General features: G+C 43.8%; 1 protein-coding gene across 4 annotated transcripts in view; it reads left to right on the forward strand.

The window, feature by feature from the left end:
• The window catches only part of Dock4 (dedicator of cytokinesis 4), a 409,351-nt gene that overhangs the window by 361,647 nt on the left and 29,740 nt on the right, over positions 1-17,964 (forward strand). For all 4 annotated transcript variants that reach the window (XM_028872268.2, XM_028872271.2, XM_028872270.2 and 1 more), the window contains 5 exons: positions 3,664-3,812; positions 7,436-7,522; positions 9,325-9,429; positions 14,054-14,195; positions 15,440-15,606. In XM_028872268.2, coding sequence (XP_028728101.1) covers positions 3,664-3,812; positions 7,436-7,522; positions 9,325-9,429; positions 14,054-14,195; positions 15,440-15,606 — 650 coding nt within the window. The remainder of the gene's footprint in view (positions 1-3,663; positions 3,813-7,435; positions 7,523-9,324; positions 9,430-14,053; positions 14,196-15,439; positions 15,607-17,964) is intronic.

Raw genomic sequence — 17,964 nt, forward strand, 5'->3', positions numbered from 1 at the left:
TATATATGATAGGTAATTCCCAGTTAAGGATGAGTCCTTCGAGGACAGAAATGATGGTTTCTTGTCCTTAGTCAGCTCTTAGAAGAGAGCCTACGAATACAAGACCCAAATAAATTCTAAATACATTGCTGATGAATGCACTCATCAATTCAATTTTAACTCCTGCTATGAAGATTTTCCTTCAGTGCTGATAACTCCAGAATCATGAAGGGGAACAGTGCAGTATGATAGACTGTTTTACTTTTAAAAATGGATAGAATAAGAATTGAGAGAATGAACTGAGGACAGTTATCCCACATCTGCACAGAAGTGTTGGGGTTCCCTGAAAAACAGTCCTAATTTGTCCTGGATGCCAGAGATGGGTGCTTTTCCTTTACTCAAAGTTCCTCGTTCTCCAAAGCAGAAGTAATACGTGCTTTTCCCATACGATGGTTTACTTCATGCATTTAGTGTGTGTGTGTGTGTGTGTGTGTGTGTGTGTGTGTGTGATGTATGTGTATGGGCATGCATCCCATGCTGATGTGGGGGTCAGAGGTAGACTCTCTGGAGTCAGTTCTCTCTCCTACCTTTATGTAGGTTACAGGAATCACACTCAGGTCACCAGGCTTGCACATTACGACCTTTACCTTCTGAGGCACCTCACTGTCCCTAACAGTTCCTTCTCTCCTGTGTCCTCACTTGAAGTTGCTGGGAGAACCTTGCTTCCTGTAGAAATGATTTAACCTTTCTGTAACGCTGCCTTGCATTCCTAATCCATCTCCATTCCTCTGTGGTACTTCTTTTTGCATATTGCTTTCCTCTGTGTACACTGGTCAGAATAACGGAATGGCCTGCAGTTAACTGTGCAGTGGTACTTTCTGTTGAGAATTTTAAAGTCTTTGAAAGATTGTCCCTTGGGATCCATCCCTCTTCAGTACATATCAGCTCCCGAAGAACGGAAAGGTGAGCATAGAACAGCGTGCACACTGAAACACTGGTGACTTTAAGTTGTCTGAGATCAGTCTCGAAGGGTGTCATGTGGGCCACACCGGAAAGTATGCATGCTTTCCCTTCATCAGCACGTCCAGCGATGCTCTCAACATGCATCCCTCCCTCAGCTGTGCATCCTCACTTTCCCAACCGCATTCTAATGCAGCTGTGATTTGACTTCTCCACGGTGTCTGGCTCGCAGGCATTTCTCAGCTCCCTCTGGCCACCTGTCAGCATCTCTACTTTCTCGGACTTTCCATGTGTTGCTCACTTATATGTAGCCTTCTAGAGATGCTAAGATGCTATGTCTGGGAAACAGGAGAGAGGCTATAACCTTTTGTATTTAATTTTAGGGAAATGTGTCATGTGTCACTTGTGCTTTTCCACCATAACTTTCTGAGACAGAGTTTTTCTGTAGCTTTGGCTGTCCTGGAACCCACTCTGTAGCCCAAGCAGGCCTCGAACTCACAGAGATCCACTTGCCTCTGCTTCCCGAGTGCTGGGATTAAAAGTGTGTGCCACCACTAACCAGCCACCATTTTTAAGTGTGCAGTTTTTGCACATCACCTCTGATTTCTAGAACTTTCCTCAGCTTCCCCAACTGAAATGCTTCGCCTATTAAACACTAAGTCTGCATTCCTCCTGCTTTCTTTCTGTGAATCTGACTCTCAGGGGTCCCTTTGTGTCATTCCAAGGGCATCTGTGAGAAGGGCTTGCCTCTAGCCTCTTAATGCTGAGACGAGCTCAGTTATTCTCTGCGGAACTTCCCAGTTCTCCAGTGCTGGGAGAAGGAAATGAAATGGGAGAAACAAGGGAAATGCCTCCAAAGTAGGTCATTAGTAGAACATAGGCGTTGCTCAGGCTTGAAGGAACAGACTCAAGGACCAGTTGGTGTAGATCTTCATGGTCCAAGAAGGGAACACAGTTGGCTAGACACCTCTTCCGAGTACAGCACAGTCCCCAAAATGAGCTGAGGATTCCTGCACAGCCAGTGCAGTCTGCCACGGCAGCCTCTGTTGATCAGCTGTGTCTGTACCCACCCATTTTCACCCTTCATGAAAACTCTGTCCATCTCACATTTAATCCCCATGAGAAGGCGGCCAGCAAGTACCCAGACAAGTACACTGAGAACAGCTTCTTTGTGCCTGGCTCTTCCTGGATCAAGATACATCTCACTTTCTTCCTCAAAGGCTTCAACTCTGAAGGCTGGGAGCCCTGCAGCTACCAAGGCTTCTTAAAAGCCACAATGGCTGAGTCCTTTTTACTTGAGATACGTGGAGGGAGATGATGGTAACAACTAGATAGTTAGCAGCAATCCCCTCCCCCCCAAAAAACCTAAATGTACCATTTTAGCTGCATGTTTCTCTGGAGAGCAGCTTAGTCACATGCACTGAGGGAAGGCCTTATTGGTAGCAGGGCACATACTACAAGAGGAAGATAAGAGAGTGGTGCTGAGTTACAAAAAACTGCCGCAAAAAAATAAAGCCAGGAAATGGTTGATATTCACCAAGGTCATTGGCGAGGATGAAGGCTAGAGGCTTTGTCTCAGGGGTCATCTATGTGTACGAGGCAAATGAAAGCATTAGAGTAGAACTTGGCCCAGTACCTTTGGACTTGGTGTGTAGTTACCTTAAGTTCAATAAGTGAAGGGAAAAAGAACTCACCATATATTTATATTGGGCTTAAAGCTACTGTTACATCTTTGCAGAGACATGAAGTATGGTAGTCAAATGGAGCAGTAACATGAGGGTTGGGCATTTCCCTTCAGTTGAGAAAATGAGTTGGCTGTTACAGTTTTTGAAGGAAAATTATTATAGCCTTTTACCTATGACCATGAATTCTGGTTCTTACTATTACTGCTCTTTGGTTATGCATTTTATTCAGGAAAAGAAGCAACCTACAAAATGGCTTCTTAGTTAGGGTTTCTCTTGCTGGAATAATGACCAAGAGCAGCTTGGTGGGGAAAGAATTTACTTCGTGCTCACAGCACAGCCCGTCATCTAAGGAAGTCAGGACAGGAACTAAAGAGGCAGGAGCTGATGCAGAAGCTATGGAGGAGTGCTGCTTACTGGCTTGTTCCATGGCTTGCTCAGTCTGCTTTCTTATACCATGCCCAGCCACCTCCACCCAAAGTGGGTGGTACTGCCACCAGTGGGTTGGGCCCTCCTGCATCAAATTCTCAATCAAGCAAATGCTCCAAAGACTTGCCCACCGGCCAATCTGGTGGGAGCATTTTCTGAGTTGGGGTTTCATGTTGACATATAATTAACTGGCCAGCACAGTTAGTAGTTAGTTAGTTAGTTAGTTAGCTTGCTTTTGAAGTCTCCTAGTCTCCAAGAGACATACTTACGAATTGTCCCTATAAACAATGACATGTCCACACTACATCTTTGAATTGCCTAAAACATGACTTCCTTGAACAGGTTAATCATGCCCAAAACATGTGAATGTTATAGCAAGGAGAACTAAAACAGGAGCGATACAAAAAATAATAGAAACCCAAAGATTCATTTCAGATCCTGATGATTGTCACCAAGGGAAGTCACCATTCACTAACTGGTTTCTTCTTGCATTCCTGACATTTTTTTTCTGCTATACTGTAAAATTCAGAAACAAGTATTGAGTTTGGGAAACCAATCCCAAGGAAGCGATTTTGAGCCTGACTGACTCGCTGTCCTCCTCCTTGACCTGCAGAAGCTGCCTACACCCTCCTGTTGTATGATGAGCTGCTGGAGTGGTCCGACCGGCCCCTCAGGGAGTTCCTGACCTACCCCATGCAGACGGAATGGCAGCGCAAGGAGCATCTGCACCTCACCATCATCCAGAACTTCGACAGAGGCAAAGTACGTAGCTCTGCCAGCCCGCGCCCGTGGTCTGCGTTTCTTCCCCAGCAGGGGCCTCGCCCTAGGGAGTCTATGGATAGAAGCACTGGGAGCGTGTTCACAGGATGTTTCCGGGACCGGATCTCCTGATTGACATGGTCTGTCAGAGGCCTGGGGAATCCATGGTTTTAATGAGGCCTCTGGGAAATTCCCATGTGCCCAAGCTCTTTATCACCCTTTGACTAACACCGATCCTGAGGTAGTGATGCTGGCTTAGTCACTCCAGCTACTATACCAAAATATATAGACTTGGTAAGGGCACCTGCTGATAAGCCCGAGGACTGGAGTCCAATCCCCATGAATCACATGGAAGAAGAAAAAAAACAGACTCTGGCAAGCTGTCCCCTGTCTCTCTCTCTCTCTCTCTCTCTCTCTCTCTCTCTCTCTCTCTCTCTCTCACACACACACACACACACACACACACACATATATATATATAATGGTTTCTTTTCCCTCTATTCCTCCTGGTTCCTGGCCACTTTCTCTTCCCTCCAGATACACCCCTTTCTGTATCTCCTTAGAAAACAAACAGGTTTCTAAGGGGATATAATTATAATATAATGTAATATAATATAATATAATATAATATAATATAATATAATATAATATAATATAATATAATAATGCTAAGAAAAAGAGCCCAAGAAAAGGCACAGGAAAGAGATATAGATGCAGAGATGCTTGTTTACACACTCAAGAATCCTATAAAAACACAAAACTGGAAGCCATCATATATACACAAAACTGGAAGCTATAATATATACACAAAGGACTTGCAGCCTAGAGAGAAAGAGAGAGAATGAGAATAAAATTAAAACATAAAATAAAAAAAAAAATTTAAAGAAGAAAGAGAAGAGGGGTGTATGGCAGGCTTTTTTGGACCACCAGCCCCCAAATCATGACACAGAGACTTATTAATTATGAATGCTTGCCCTTACTTTAGGCTTGACCCACTAGCTCTTACAACTTATATTAACCTGTTTCTCTTCATCTATGTTTTGCCTCAGGTCTTTTTACCTTCCTCTCATTCTGTATGTCCTGCTTTCCTGCTTCCTCCATGTCTGGTGGCTGCCTGGCTGGCTGGCCAGCCCTGGGCATCTTCCTCTCTTTCTCCCTCACTCTCCCTCCCTCAAGTCTAGATTCCTTCTCCTACTCGTTCTCTCTGCCCACCAGTCTTGCCTATCCCTCTACTGCCTAGCTATTGGCCGGTCAGCTTTTTATTAGACCAATCAGGTGCCTTAGGCAGACAAGGTAAAACAGCAACACATCTTTACATACTTAAACAAATGCAACATAAACAAATGTAACCCATCTTTACATCATTAACGTGATGTTCCACAGCATAAACAAATGTTATTGGTATTTTGGTCTTTTGGAGGAGCCGTCACCCAGCTTCCAATCAAATCATACTTGGAGGCTTTTTCTTATTTATGAATGCCCAGCCTTAGCTTGGCTTAGTTTCTTGCCAGCTTTTCTTAACTTTAAATTATCCCATCTGTCTTTTGCCTCTGGGCTTTTCCTTTTCTGTTCCTGCACACCTTTCCTTGTTTCTTACTTACTCTCTGGGTTGCTGGGTAGCTGGGCGGCTGGCCCCTGGAGTCCTCCTCCTTCTCTGGCTCCTCTCTTCTTCCCCTCCCAGATTTCTCCTTCTATCTATTCTCTCTGCCTGCCAGCCCCGCCTCTCCTTTCTCCTGCCCTGCCATTGGCCGTTCAGTTCTTTATTAGACCTTCAGGTGTTTTAGACAGGCACAGTAACACAGCTTCACAGAGTTAAACAAATACAACATAAACAAAAGTATCACACCTTAAAATAATATTCCACTACAACCAAATGTAACACATCTATACATAGTTAAACAAATGCAACACACCTTTACATAGTTAAAGTAATATTCCACAACATAAACAAATGCAACACACCTTTATACAGTTAAAGTAATATTCTGAAACAAACAAATGTAACACATCTTTACATCATTAAAGTAATATTCCACAACATAAACAAATGTAACACATCTTTACATAGTTAAACAAATGCAACACACCTTTACATAGTTAAAGTAATATTCCACAACATAAACAAATGTAACACATCTTTACATAGTTAAACAAATGCAACACACCTTTACATAGTTAAAGTAATATTCCACAACATAAACAAATGTAACACATCTTTACATAGTTGAAGTAATATTTCACAACAGGGAGTGGGGAAGCCCTGACACAGCATTGTGAGACAGAGAGCCTCCAAAGATGTCATTGAGTTTGTTTTCCGTTGGCTGTCTACTGCTGAGCATGGGGCCTGCCCTTAAGACTCGTTTGTTTCCCCAGTGAGACTCCCTTGGAGAAAACTAAATTTTCATTGGCAAGAGGTCAATTGGAGATAGCTTCTGGGTTAGGGTGGAGCCTTGTGTCCGCTTCTGTCAGCTCTAGAAACCCATCTGGTACAGATCCAGGCAGGCCCGGTACATGCTGCCTCAGCCTGGGAGTTCATATGTGCATCTGTCCTGCCATGTTTAGAAGGCCCTGTTCCCTCGATGTCCTCCATCCCCTCTGGCTCTTATACTTTTCCTGCCTCCTCTGCTGCACAGTTCCCTGAGGCCTGAGGGGAGGGACTTGATGGAGACATCCATTTAGGATTGAATGTTCCAAAGTCTTTCACTCTCTACATATTATCTGGCTGTGGGTCCCTGTAGGTGATGGATGTGACATCTGTCACCACATTGATCACCAGGACTGATTCATCAGCGTGCTATTTTAAAATCTCATGAATTGGCCCATTCCAGAAGTCTGTGCTATAGGTCAGGATCACCCCACAGTCCTAAACCTACAGGCTAGAAATAGCTTTTACCTATTAAGTTGTTGAAAGAAATGAAAAGATTATTAATACTATGAGGCAAGTGAAAACTATATGAAATTTGCCTTTGTGTCCAGAGATTCTTATTAGAACATAGTTATTCTCACTTATAACTATACTGATTTCAGACAACAATAGATGAATTGAATAATTGTGGCAAAGGTTATATGCCCCAAAGCCTCAAATACTGACAGTCTAGGCTTCTGAAGAAAAACTTTGTTGATAGTATGCTAGATGACAAAATTTAAACATTTCTTCTGAAAATAACACACTGACCTAACCAGAATCTAATGGCCCTCACAATTTGTAAGTACATGCTAGCCAAGCAAAGAGTCCAGGGTGCCACACTTGAATTATTGGGCTGTAGGAATCAATGATAATTCCCTTTTGAGCACTGAGAGTCTGTATGCACCCATGTATGTGGCTTTGTGAAACTAGAGTGTTTCCAGAGTGTGATTGTGATAGAACACAGGAAAATATTGTTTTTCCACCATGTGTTAGTGAATGTTATGAGGGGTTGTCATTTCCAACTTGCTGAAGATTTTTAACAAGTTACATGTTAATTGAATGTCATTTTCATGGTTAAAATGGCAATATTGCTACTTTAGCCAGTTGTAAAGTCTTAGAGAGTAAGGCTTGATGATCCAAAAGCATCCATATCCTGACCTTTGGATAGAGACGTATAAATGCAATGAATGCTTACTTTTGTGTTACTGTCTGTCCACAGTGTTGGGAGAATGGCATCATCTTGTGCCGGAAGATTGCAGAGCAGTATGAGAGTTACTATGACTACAGGAACCTGAGCAAGATGAGGGTAAAGTACCTGGGTGACTGGGAATCAGGGGTGGGACGCTTTTCGCTTAACTTCCCAGCGGGGCTATAGGAAATCAATATTGTGATCATCTTTATACACCTTGCAGAAACTCTTTCTAAGATAAGTCATTTTCCCTGAAGCACACTCAGCTACTTATGAGGAGAAATAACAAATTGGTCTGTGTGGTTTTTGTTTTTTTTTTATTTAATATACCAAGAAGGAGCCCTTGATCTGTTTCTGAAGTCCCACATCTGAAATGCACAATCTAATCAAGGATTAATAGCTTAAGTTTTCTGTGGAAAACCTCTGCACTGAAAAGCTTCCCGGTTACACAGAAATCTGACAATATACAGTTCTTACTTCTGCAATCTGCAAAATAAAATGGTATAAATGGTTAGGTGACTCTCATGTTAAAAATGAATTGGGAACAAATCCTGCATGAACTCTCTCTGTACCTTCAGAAATATGTTCTCACATATTAGTTAGTGTTAGTACCAGGTACTCAGGAATCTTAATATTCTGTAGTCCTGAGCCATTGGTTTGTATCTCCGTGCTTATAAGTTCAAACAAGTCCTTATTCTTGGGAGTTACAAGCATTTTGGGTCATGGTGTAGTAGTCAAGGTCCTGATGAGTGCTGAGGTCATCTAGCTTTCTAAGACATGATCTTTTGCCTTTACATATTAAGGTGATAATGATATTCCATTCCGATTTTGAGGTTGCCATTGGAAACGGGAGAGCATAAATCTTCAACAGTTTGCAGAGTCCTGTGCACCAGCACCAGCACCTTATTCACCTGCTGGGAACTTGCCCTCTGCTTTTGTCATGGGACTTCCTGTCAGTGGGTCATTGATAGTTCCCCTAGCTTGAAAACTAAAGGAAAAAAAATCATCTCACTTTAGCTTCAGTTCATCATGCTGATGCTGGCAGGACCCACAGCTTTATATAAAAACATTGCTATTCAACTTCTCTTGGCATCCTAGCCCTGCAACAGAGGAGAGGCTACAATGTTTACCAGTGAGAGCCCTTGGGTGCCATAGTCACTAAGATTTTTATAAACCCAGAGCATTACACTTCATATCAACTTCTCTCTGGGGTGCTGTTACTGGGGGAGGGGGAAGCATTCAAGTACAATATTAGTCTTTCCCTGGAAGCCCCAGGGATGATAATACCACAAAAGGGAAGCCATAGCTTTGTTTGCTATGTCTGAACGTTGTCAAAGCCACGCTTAAGAGCTTTTAGCCTAGACAGCACTTTGTGCTGCACACCTCCCTTGGCTCAGGTTGGTGATTTACCCCATCCCACCTGTGCAAGGCTGTACCTTCCTCATGTCCTGAACTATGGTGTGCAAGGGGGAAGCAAATCCACAGGTTAGTACACCTAGCACAAAACGTCTCCCAAAAGCCTTGGCTTCTAATTATTCATGTTAATTTCTACTTGCTCTGTATCTATGATGAAGTAAACATGTCCTTGATAGACTTATAGAAATCTTTAAGTTCCTTCTGCTCAGGTAGCATCCCGTAGTGAAACCCTGGATCCTTTGAAGGGTTGGTAAACTATAGCTTGTGTCCTGGTGAGTTGAGACGTGTCAAGGAGACCATGTAGCCCACAAAGCCTGAAATTTTTACTCAGTATGTATTTACAAAGTTGGTTTGCAGATCCTCTCCTGGAAATACTTAAAAGAGAATCAGAGTCCCTTTCTGCATGAATTAAACTGTTTCACCTGTATATAGAAGTATGTTCTTGTATTGGTATGGCTGAAATGTGGGATGGAATTCACAGAACTTCCTCTCTACTCTCCTAGATGATGGAAGCCTCTTTGTATGACAAAATCATGGACCAGCAGCGTCTGGAACCTGAGTTCTTCAGAGTTGGATTTTATGGGAAAAAATTCCCATTTTTCTTAAGAGTAAGTAATATACTTCTTAATTGGCTTTAATCCTTCCTACTCAGAATCAAGGAAACTTAGAAATTAATGGCATTTTATGACAAGTAAGAAGGAGGCAATGGCATCGTGATATTTTTATTTGCCCTTCTAATCTGTGAAACTATTAACCTAGAATTTTTGTCTTGAACAGTTTCTGAAGATCTAACAATCTACCCCTTCCTGAGTTTACGGTAGAACAGCCATTATGGCTTCCCTCCCTCATGTGGCATTGACTGTTGTGTTCTCTGTGCAAGCTCCATAGTTAGCATTAGAAAATACGGAGGAAGGCAGTAAGAGGGCTTGGAGGTGCAAACTGTAGGAAATAATAGTCAGTTCAAGTAGAAATCTTACTTCCAGGGCCACAGGGAAGTGTTGTTTGACCTTTTTGATGACTTTGTAAGAAGGTAAATATCACCCAGCAGAGACATCTAATTTACTGCTAGTATAAACTGTTTCTGCAGAGGGGAATTTCTGGACATTGTGTGGTAGATACACTTGGCCGTGTAATATTTTATATATGCATGTGTTCATTAGACACCTCCATCTGTAACATCCTCCATGTATTAAAACACTGGTTAAAAGAGTTCATTTACTCACCCAGGGAACTGTAGAGAAGTGGTCTACATACCTGCTAAAACTGAATCCATTTGTGAGCCACATAGGGACCTAAATCATGTAATACCAACACTTAGGAGACTGAGGCAGGAGAATTGCCACAACTTTACAACCAGCTTTTACCATGTGGTGAGTTCTAGGCCAGCCTGGGCTTCAGGGTGAGATTCTATCTTAAAAAACAAACAGCCACTCATAGTGACTGTAATCCTAGCACTCAAGAGGTAGAGGCCAGATGATCAAGAATCCAGGGCCAGCCAGATCCTGTCTCAGAATCACACACACACACACACACACACACACACACACACACACACACACACACACCAAACTGAGTGCATTAGAACTTTAAATCTCAATGTGAAAGTATTTCTGTTGATCTAAATCCTGCCTGAACTGTAAGCATCCATGAGAAAAGGCAAGGTGGCCATACTCAGAGAAGGAAGAGGAGAAAGACTTCATTTATTGTTTAATCTTTAACTTATCTACCATCTAGATGAAGTAGATAGATGATTGGTTGATAGAATGGCCCTCAAAACAGCCAAAGACTGTAAGTGGATATTTATGTTTGGAATCACATGAAACACTCAGCTGATGGTTATAGTGTTGAATGTTAACTTGCAGGCTCTGGACTCGCCTGAGAGACAAGCCTCCAGGCATTCCCGTGAGGCATGTTCAGAATAGATTACCCTCAGGAATGCCATGCATGACAAGGAGGAAGCTAGCTTAGCAGGGACTTTCTGCACTCTCTTCTTCTGGACTGGCACCTTGTGGCCTGCTGCTGGCACCCTGACTTCCCCACCATGCAGGACTGTACCCTGGAACTGTGAGCCAGAGTAAACCGACATTCCCTGAGTTGCCATTGTCAGGGTGTTTCATCACAACAGTAGGAAAAGGTGCTGACAGTGAACTGACATTTTCTTTCACTGATTGAAATGACCGAGTACTTGGGTGCTACACAGGCATTCTATAAAATCCCCTTGTTGCACTTAAAAAACATGCACAAGACATTGGCGGGTAGGTCTGCCTGCAGATAAAGATCAGTTCCCGATCAAAAATAATGGTAAATGCTCTGAATTTAAAGACTGCATTTGAGATGGGGACAGGCCAGTCCTGGTCTGGTGTCAGTGTCCCTTAAGAACACAGGGGCCCGGGGACCTGGCTCTCAGTGGGGTGGTGGCCTTCTAGAGCAGTGAACAAACAGCCTAGGGGCCGAGAGACCCCCAGAGTGGGGCAAAGTGTGACTCTGCTGTAAGATATAAAATTGTACTATGTGAAAGAATACATTTTCTTCCGTATCATGCCAAGAGTTGGCTAATCCATGGTGCATTGTAGGTATGGTGTTTGGAGACCATAAAAATTTGAGAGACCCAAAAAGGTTTTGATTTCTTTTAACTGTCAGAAAAAAACAAAGTAACTTTTAGGTTGAAGGAAATGTAACAATATTGTATAAATTATATATCATGTATTGGTAAATGTCGATATTGATGTGTTTATCTCTAGCAAACCGGTAATCTGACACACCTTTTTATATCTTTACGGAGGAAGAGGCCCGTGACAGTAAATGTGCTGAAGGCACACAAGCAGTCATGTAGCGCTGACTAAAATCTGACTTTATTTGAAGCATACAGTGAGCCATCCTAGATTCCTATCTACTACATGTAATTACTGTAAGTTAAAAGTGTATATAGGGCCGGGCGGTGGTGGCGCACGCCTTTAATCCCAGCACTCGGGAGGCAGAGCCAGGCGGATCTCTGTGAGTTCGAGGCCAGCCTGGGCTACCAAGTGAGTCCCAGGAAAGGCGCAAAGCTACACAGAGAAACCCTGTCTCGGAAAACCAAAAAAAAAAAAAAAAGAAGAAAAAGAGAAAAAAAGTGTAAATAGGGCTAGAAAAATGACTCAGGTGAAGAGCAGCTGCTGCTCTTCCAGAAGGACCCCAGTTGGTTTCCCAGCACCCATGCCAAGCACCTCACGACTGCCTTAACAACAGCCCTGGGGATCCAACATCCTCTTCTGGCCTCTGCAGGCACCTATGTTACATGCGGCACTCACTCACACAGATACACACATGCACATAATTTTTATTTTAAAAAAATCAATCTTTAAAAATAATGCTTTTAAAAATCAGAAGTAGTTTAGAAGCTCAAATTATAAAGGAAGTTTAGCAAACTCCAGAACTACATTGACCAAATAGACCAAATTTTGTTTAATAGACAATTAGAATAAATTGATGTGTCTATCGTCAGTCATTTGAAAAATACCATTTTTCTATGTAATTGGCATTTACTTCAAAATGAAAGGGAAGGGTCGCCCTCTCTTGGTGTCTAAGGAATACTGCAGACTTCAGAATCCAAAGGAATGCTTCCTCTTTTTTAGGAGGGAAGGGGATTTCCAGAGGGGGTTTTCTCTTTGTAGCTTTGGCCCCTTTCCTGGAACTCGCTCTATAGACTAGGCTGCCCTCCTTTTTTTATTCCAAATTAAAAATAAATACATAGCAAGATTAAAAATGTCCATTTGTTATTTGATTAATTTCAGGATACATTTAAAAACTCTAAAACAGTGAAACAGTTGTATAATCTAAGTAGTTATTTCCCCCCTAAATGGGAAGCATTGATCCTTATAACTGGGCAGGTCTGCTTCTATGTCATTGAAAACGAACTCTGAAAACATGTATCTGAAGCATTGTTCACATCATCCAAAAAGTAGGAAAAAACTCAACTATCTATCAGGTGATGGTTGGACAGGTCAAACGTAATATATACTACACATCAGCAAAAACGAGAGAAGTATACGTACCTGCCACAAGCTAGAGAACTTCGGTGGGTGTTCATTGAAGCCAGGTGCCTAGGAGGTAGCTTGAGCAGGTGGAGGGTTTGCCTAGCTTTCAGGGGCCCTCAGTTTGATCCCCAGCACTGCTTAGACCAGACGTGAGGGGTGCGCGTCTGCCGTCTCAGCACTCAGGAGGTGAAGACGGGAAACCAGCAGTCAGTCATAATGTGGTGGATGGGTCATTAAACTAGCAGAGTGTTCCTCAGAGCTAACCAGCTATTAGGAGACTTTTTGAAAACATTTCCACTTTTGCAGCTCTCTGGGCTAGCTCAAATAACTCGTGGCATTTTAAAAATACTTTATTTTATGTGTGTGTTGGGACACGATCTGCATGGTGCATGGATGGAGGTCAGAGGGGAACTGGCAGGAGTCAGTTCTCTCTTTTCCCTATCTGGGTACCAGATACTGAACTCAGGTCATCAGGCGTGGCAGGCATTTTTATCCTGTGAGCCAATTTTCTGGCCCTAATCTCCAGCATCTTTTCCTGAATGAGAGAGCCCTGACCTCTAGAATAAATTAATAGAATATAGCATGATATAGAAAAACAAAATAAGCTAACATTTAGCAAGGCTCTAAAACTCACTAAGAGGATTTCTAGCTCCAGCAAGCTGAGCTAAGCTGGTTATGGCATGGATGTCACTGTGCCTTTGGTCCCTCCATCCTTCTGAAGGCTAGAGTCGAGATGGGCCACTGCCTGCCCTCCCAATAGAAGTATAAAGTTGGTTCAGAGACTTCCAGAAAAATAATCCAGTAAAAAGGAATTTTAGTTATTGCATTGCTTCGTTCTCTTAGAAATTAGAAATTTATGTGTATGAGTTTGACGTCCATTTTATAAAAATCATCTCCAACATATATCCGTCAACATTTTAGGAAACATTGCTTGGTTCTTGTCTTTGATGCTCAGTATCGGGCCCTCTGCATCCCCCATGCAAATGAACCTGGAATCCAGAGCATGCTCTTGGGTCTGGTGAAGGTCAATAACACGTGAGCCTCTTGCCCTTTGTCCAGCACGTTTAATTGATGAGCATATTCTTCAGACAGTTCTGGTTTATTAATGTTGTAGTGTCGTGTTGCAGTGGGGGCAGATGGTCAGTTATTGCCACGGTCATAACTTTTGCCTTGTCTTTGTTGTATAATCCTAATTTTTTTTTGGTTGCACCCCCAGAATAAGGAGTTTGTATGTCGAGGGCATGACTACGAACGACTGGAGGCCTTCCAACAGCGAATGCTGAACGAGTTCCCCCATGCCATCGCCATGCAGCATGCCAACCAGCCTGACGAAACCATCTTCCAGGCGGAGGCTCAGTGTATCCATTCCTGGTGGGCTGGGCTCCAGCGGGGTGGCACCTGCCATTAGCTACAAGGCAATGTCCTGTTCAGTGTTGCAGCCACTGTTCCCTTTTCAGTGGCCACACTCTTAGTACCTTCTCAACAGAATGTCATTATTCTAATGGTTATCACGGGATCAGGTGAGAAGAAATCCCTTAAACAGCTGGTAAGGAACCTTTCCCCTCTGCATTGGCGCACAGATCCAGCCCTGCTTCTGAAGCTCTTTAATCTTAACTGGATTTCCCATAGAACAGTTTTCCTCTGACTCCCTATGGAAACTTCTTCAGTTGAAGGAAATGGAAGCATTGTGTTCACCACTGCACATCCTCCACCCTTCTCTCCCCCACACTTTAATTATGGAGTGAGGGAAGGAAGAAAAAGAAGCACCTTCAGTATCTTTGGGGGGCTCTTAGCTATGATATTCTGGACTGTGACTTAATAATAGCATGAAATTCACAGCCCCAGCATCTAAACACAGACAGCTCAAATGGAAGTACTTTGGCTTTCGACACAGGGCAATCCACCTATCAGTTCTCTCCAAATTCATCTGAAACCTGTAGTTCTAAAGAGGACCAGGAGGCTCCCAGTGTCTATTATGGATATACTTTCAAAGCAGAAACCTAAATACCCAAGAGAAACAAGAAACTGTTTAAGAAAAAATATTTGTCTTTGTTTCTCTGGGAAGTAAGTAATTATATAAGCAAACTAGTATATACAATGTGAACTACAGCCAACCACTCTGCTTCTCTGAACTTGGTTTTGGAGAACGGATGCCACAGTTGCAGAAGGCTGAGGTCACAGCAGCACTTGGCAAGAGCAAGTCCTTGCTGGTGTTCTGGTCACTGCCTTTGATCATAGTCTTAGGAGAATTTCCATTATGAGGCTTATCATTATAAATACATTTTGGGAGCCATGGGCAGACTAAAGATCAAAGCTCATGTACAAGAGCTAGGTTATTCTGATACCGAATACTCAAGCCCACCTGTTCCTCCCCACCCCCACTCACAGGTGATGGAAATGCCATGCGTATGTCCTGTCAGAATCGCATACTTAGGACCCAATCAAGGCCTGAAGCTTGAGGCCTGCTTCATGAAGTGTGTTCTTCATATCTTCTGGGCAATTGTTTTAAAATGCTTTCAGCTGAAATGGAAGCACCAGATTGCTACCCAGAATGCCTTGCTGTTTGCCAAGTCAGGTCCCCTCCTTGACTCCTTCCTCCTAGATTTGCAGATATATGCTGTGACTCCCATTCCAGAGAGCCAGGAGGTCCTGCAGAGAGAGGGGGTCCCCGACAACATCAAAAGCTTCTATAAAGTGAATCACATCTGGAAGTTCCGCTATGACAGACCATTCCACAAGGGCACAAAAGACAAGGAGAATGAATTCAAGGTACCCTGCCGTCTGTCACACGCTGCCTCCTGTGTGCTTCCCTGAGTCTTGGTAAATGTAACTGAGGCTACTGTCACGTGACTGGAACAAAGGGTCTAGAAGCCTCTCCTGCTAGTGGCTGCCCAGCTCTACAGTGTAGCCACGTGATGGGGAACACTTTCCAGGCAAGAAGATGTTTGGTCCCCTGCCAGGAAAATCTGAGCAGACTTGGGAGGAGTTCCTGAAATCAACTTCTCTGTGGCAGTTCAAAGGGTAGTGCTCCTTAGACCAGTGTTTAAACTCCTCTCCGAACCCAGTCCTGTTGTCCATTCGTGGTGAGCCATTGTGGGAATAGTGAGTATAGTCCAACATCAAGGAAGCATAGAGTAAAGAGAAACCAAGGAAGAGGTGAGGGAGAACTGAGAAGAGGTCACGTGGGCAGACGGTTGGTGCAGAGGAGACACTCACTGCTCTGTCCTTTGTTACAGTCTTCCTTACAGCAGTGTGATTAGGTTTCTGACATGAGGACCAGAGTGCATGCACATCTTGGCCTCTGCCTGAGGGGTTGTCTGTCCTCACCATGCCCAATGTGCCTTGCTAGTTCTGCATGCTCCCAGCCAGAAAGAGTTCTCACAGCGCCACTGGGGAACGGAGGCAGATGTTCAGGAACTAATTGTGACCATCCCTTTCCTTGAAAACAGTGATGTGGCAAGCCTAGGATGACCCCCGTGACTCAGCATCCGCACATCAACAAACTGTCAAATGATCTTATCTGTGAGTCTGTTGGCTTAGCATCCCTCACAGAAAATGCTCCCTTCTTAAGCTAGGAGGCATCTCCTAACACTTTCTCCTGCCTAATGTTGACCCAAGCATTCTTGCCCATCAGTTCCCAGAGCTGCCAGTAGTTAACTACAGGGGTTATTCCCAGCCAAGAGGAAGGGGGTGGTAGTGGTAGCCTTGCAGAGTTCTGCAGAGACTGAATAAAACATGGGCTTTTGTGAAAGGTTTGATGTGCATTTACTGTGGATCCCTTCAGAAATCTAATCACAAAATGCTCTCATGATAAAAGAACAAAAGATAGGCTAGAACCAACCAACCAACCGCACCAGCACCAGCAGCCTGCCCCGCTGGCCTCTTCTCGGGGTCGTCCTTCTCCCTGTGGATTGAACAGAAAAAAACCCATTGGAAAACACCACTGAGGGATTGCTGAAAAGACTCACAATCATTTTCTAGTCCTTTCTGCATAGTTCGAATTCCCTTTTCCTCCTCCAGAGTCAGCTAATTAGATCTAATTAGAGTATGATACAGTTCTTTTTCCTTGCACTCGCTTCTGGTCCTCAGTCATGGATGCACTAGAGTCACACAGTTGGCTTGCACAGAGTCGCATGCCCATGACCGTTAGCCTAGCACTGGAACCCACGTCTCCCAACTCCCTCTCTTTTGCTTCTCCCGCTGTACCATACCCCACCCCACCTGGCCAGCAATGAAATGATCAGTGATACAGCTACCTCACTGGGATGGATCAGGTTAAATCAGGCTCCCTCTCCCTGTACTTATGGCCTTCAGAATCTGGCTCCAGATTGTACCCAATTTCCCCCAGCCTGTCCTCTCCACAGTCTGCCTAACCACCCTCCCTCTTGACTCCGGCAACACCCACCTTCTCTCTTCATTGGTTGCCGTACCCTCTCACAAGCAGTTACAGGTCTGTGTGGGCAGCCTTCTGCCTGCACAGCGGCCCCCACTCTCCTCCCTATGAACTCTTCACTCTGTAAAAATCCAGCTCATTTGTCTTCTCAGAAAGCTGCCGTCCTGATCCCCGACAATGGCATGAACATCTGCATCCTGTGCACACTTTGAACATCCCTTTCATCCCTCTGAGCTCTTATCTGCTTGGCTCCCTATCGCAAGCAGATCCCTCAAGCTCTTGCCACGGAGACTCTTCCATAGTCATCTCAGTAGCTCTTCACTGGTAGAAAACATCCTCTTTTTAACCCCTCTGTGGTCTGAATTAATGGTGCAATTCCAGGAATGTTGTCAAGTTCCTGTCCCTCTTGGTAGCACACTAAATAACAATGATAAAGTGTAAATTCCAAAACTTGTTGATAAAAGCAAACCTTGTCATGTACAGTGGAGCACCTGTGTTTCATGTCTCCTGGAGGAGCTGGTTCCTGGTCAGGCGTCCAGCTCGAAGCCCAAAGGTGCGCTGAGTTACAGCAGCTCAGCTTATCACCGGAAGTGTGGCTTTGCGCATCTGGCAATGGAGAAGAGATGAGGCTGGAGGGTGGGTGCGGGGAGTGCCAGCCCTTCTGGTAATTAAGAGTGTGGCTTTGGAGTGGCTCAAGAGTTTCTCTGCAACTTAAAGTCTTCACCTTAAACAGA

This window comes from Peromyscus leucopus, chromosome 14 (assembly GCF_004664715.2).
Source record: "Peromyscus leucopus breed LL Stock chromosome 14, UCI_PerLeu_2.1, whole genome shotgun sequence".
In the NCBI taxonomy this organism is placed as follows: domain Eukaryota; kingdom Metazoa; phylum Chordata; class Mammalia; order Rodentia; family Cricetidae; genus Peromyscus; species Peromyscus leucopus.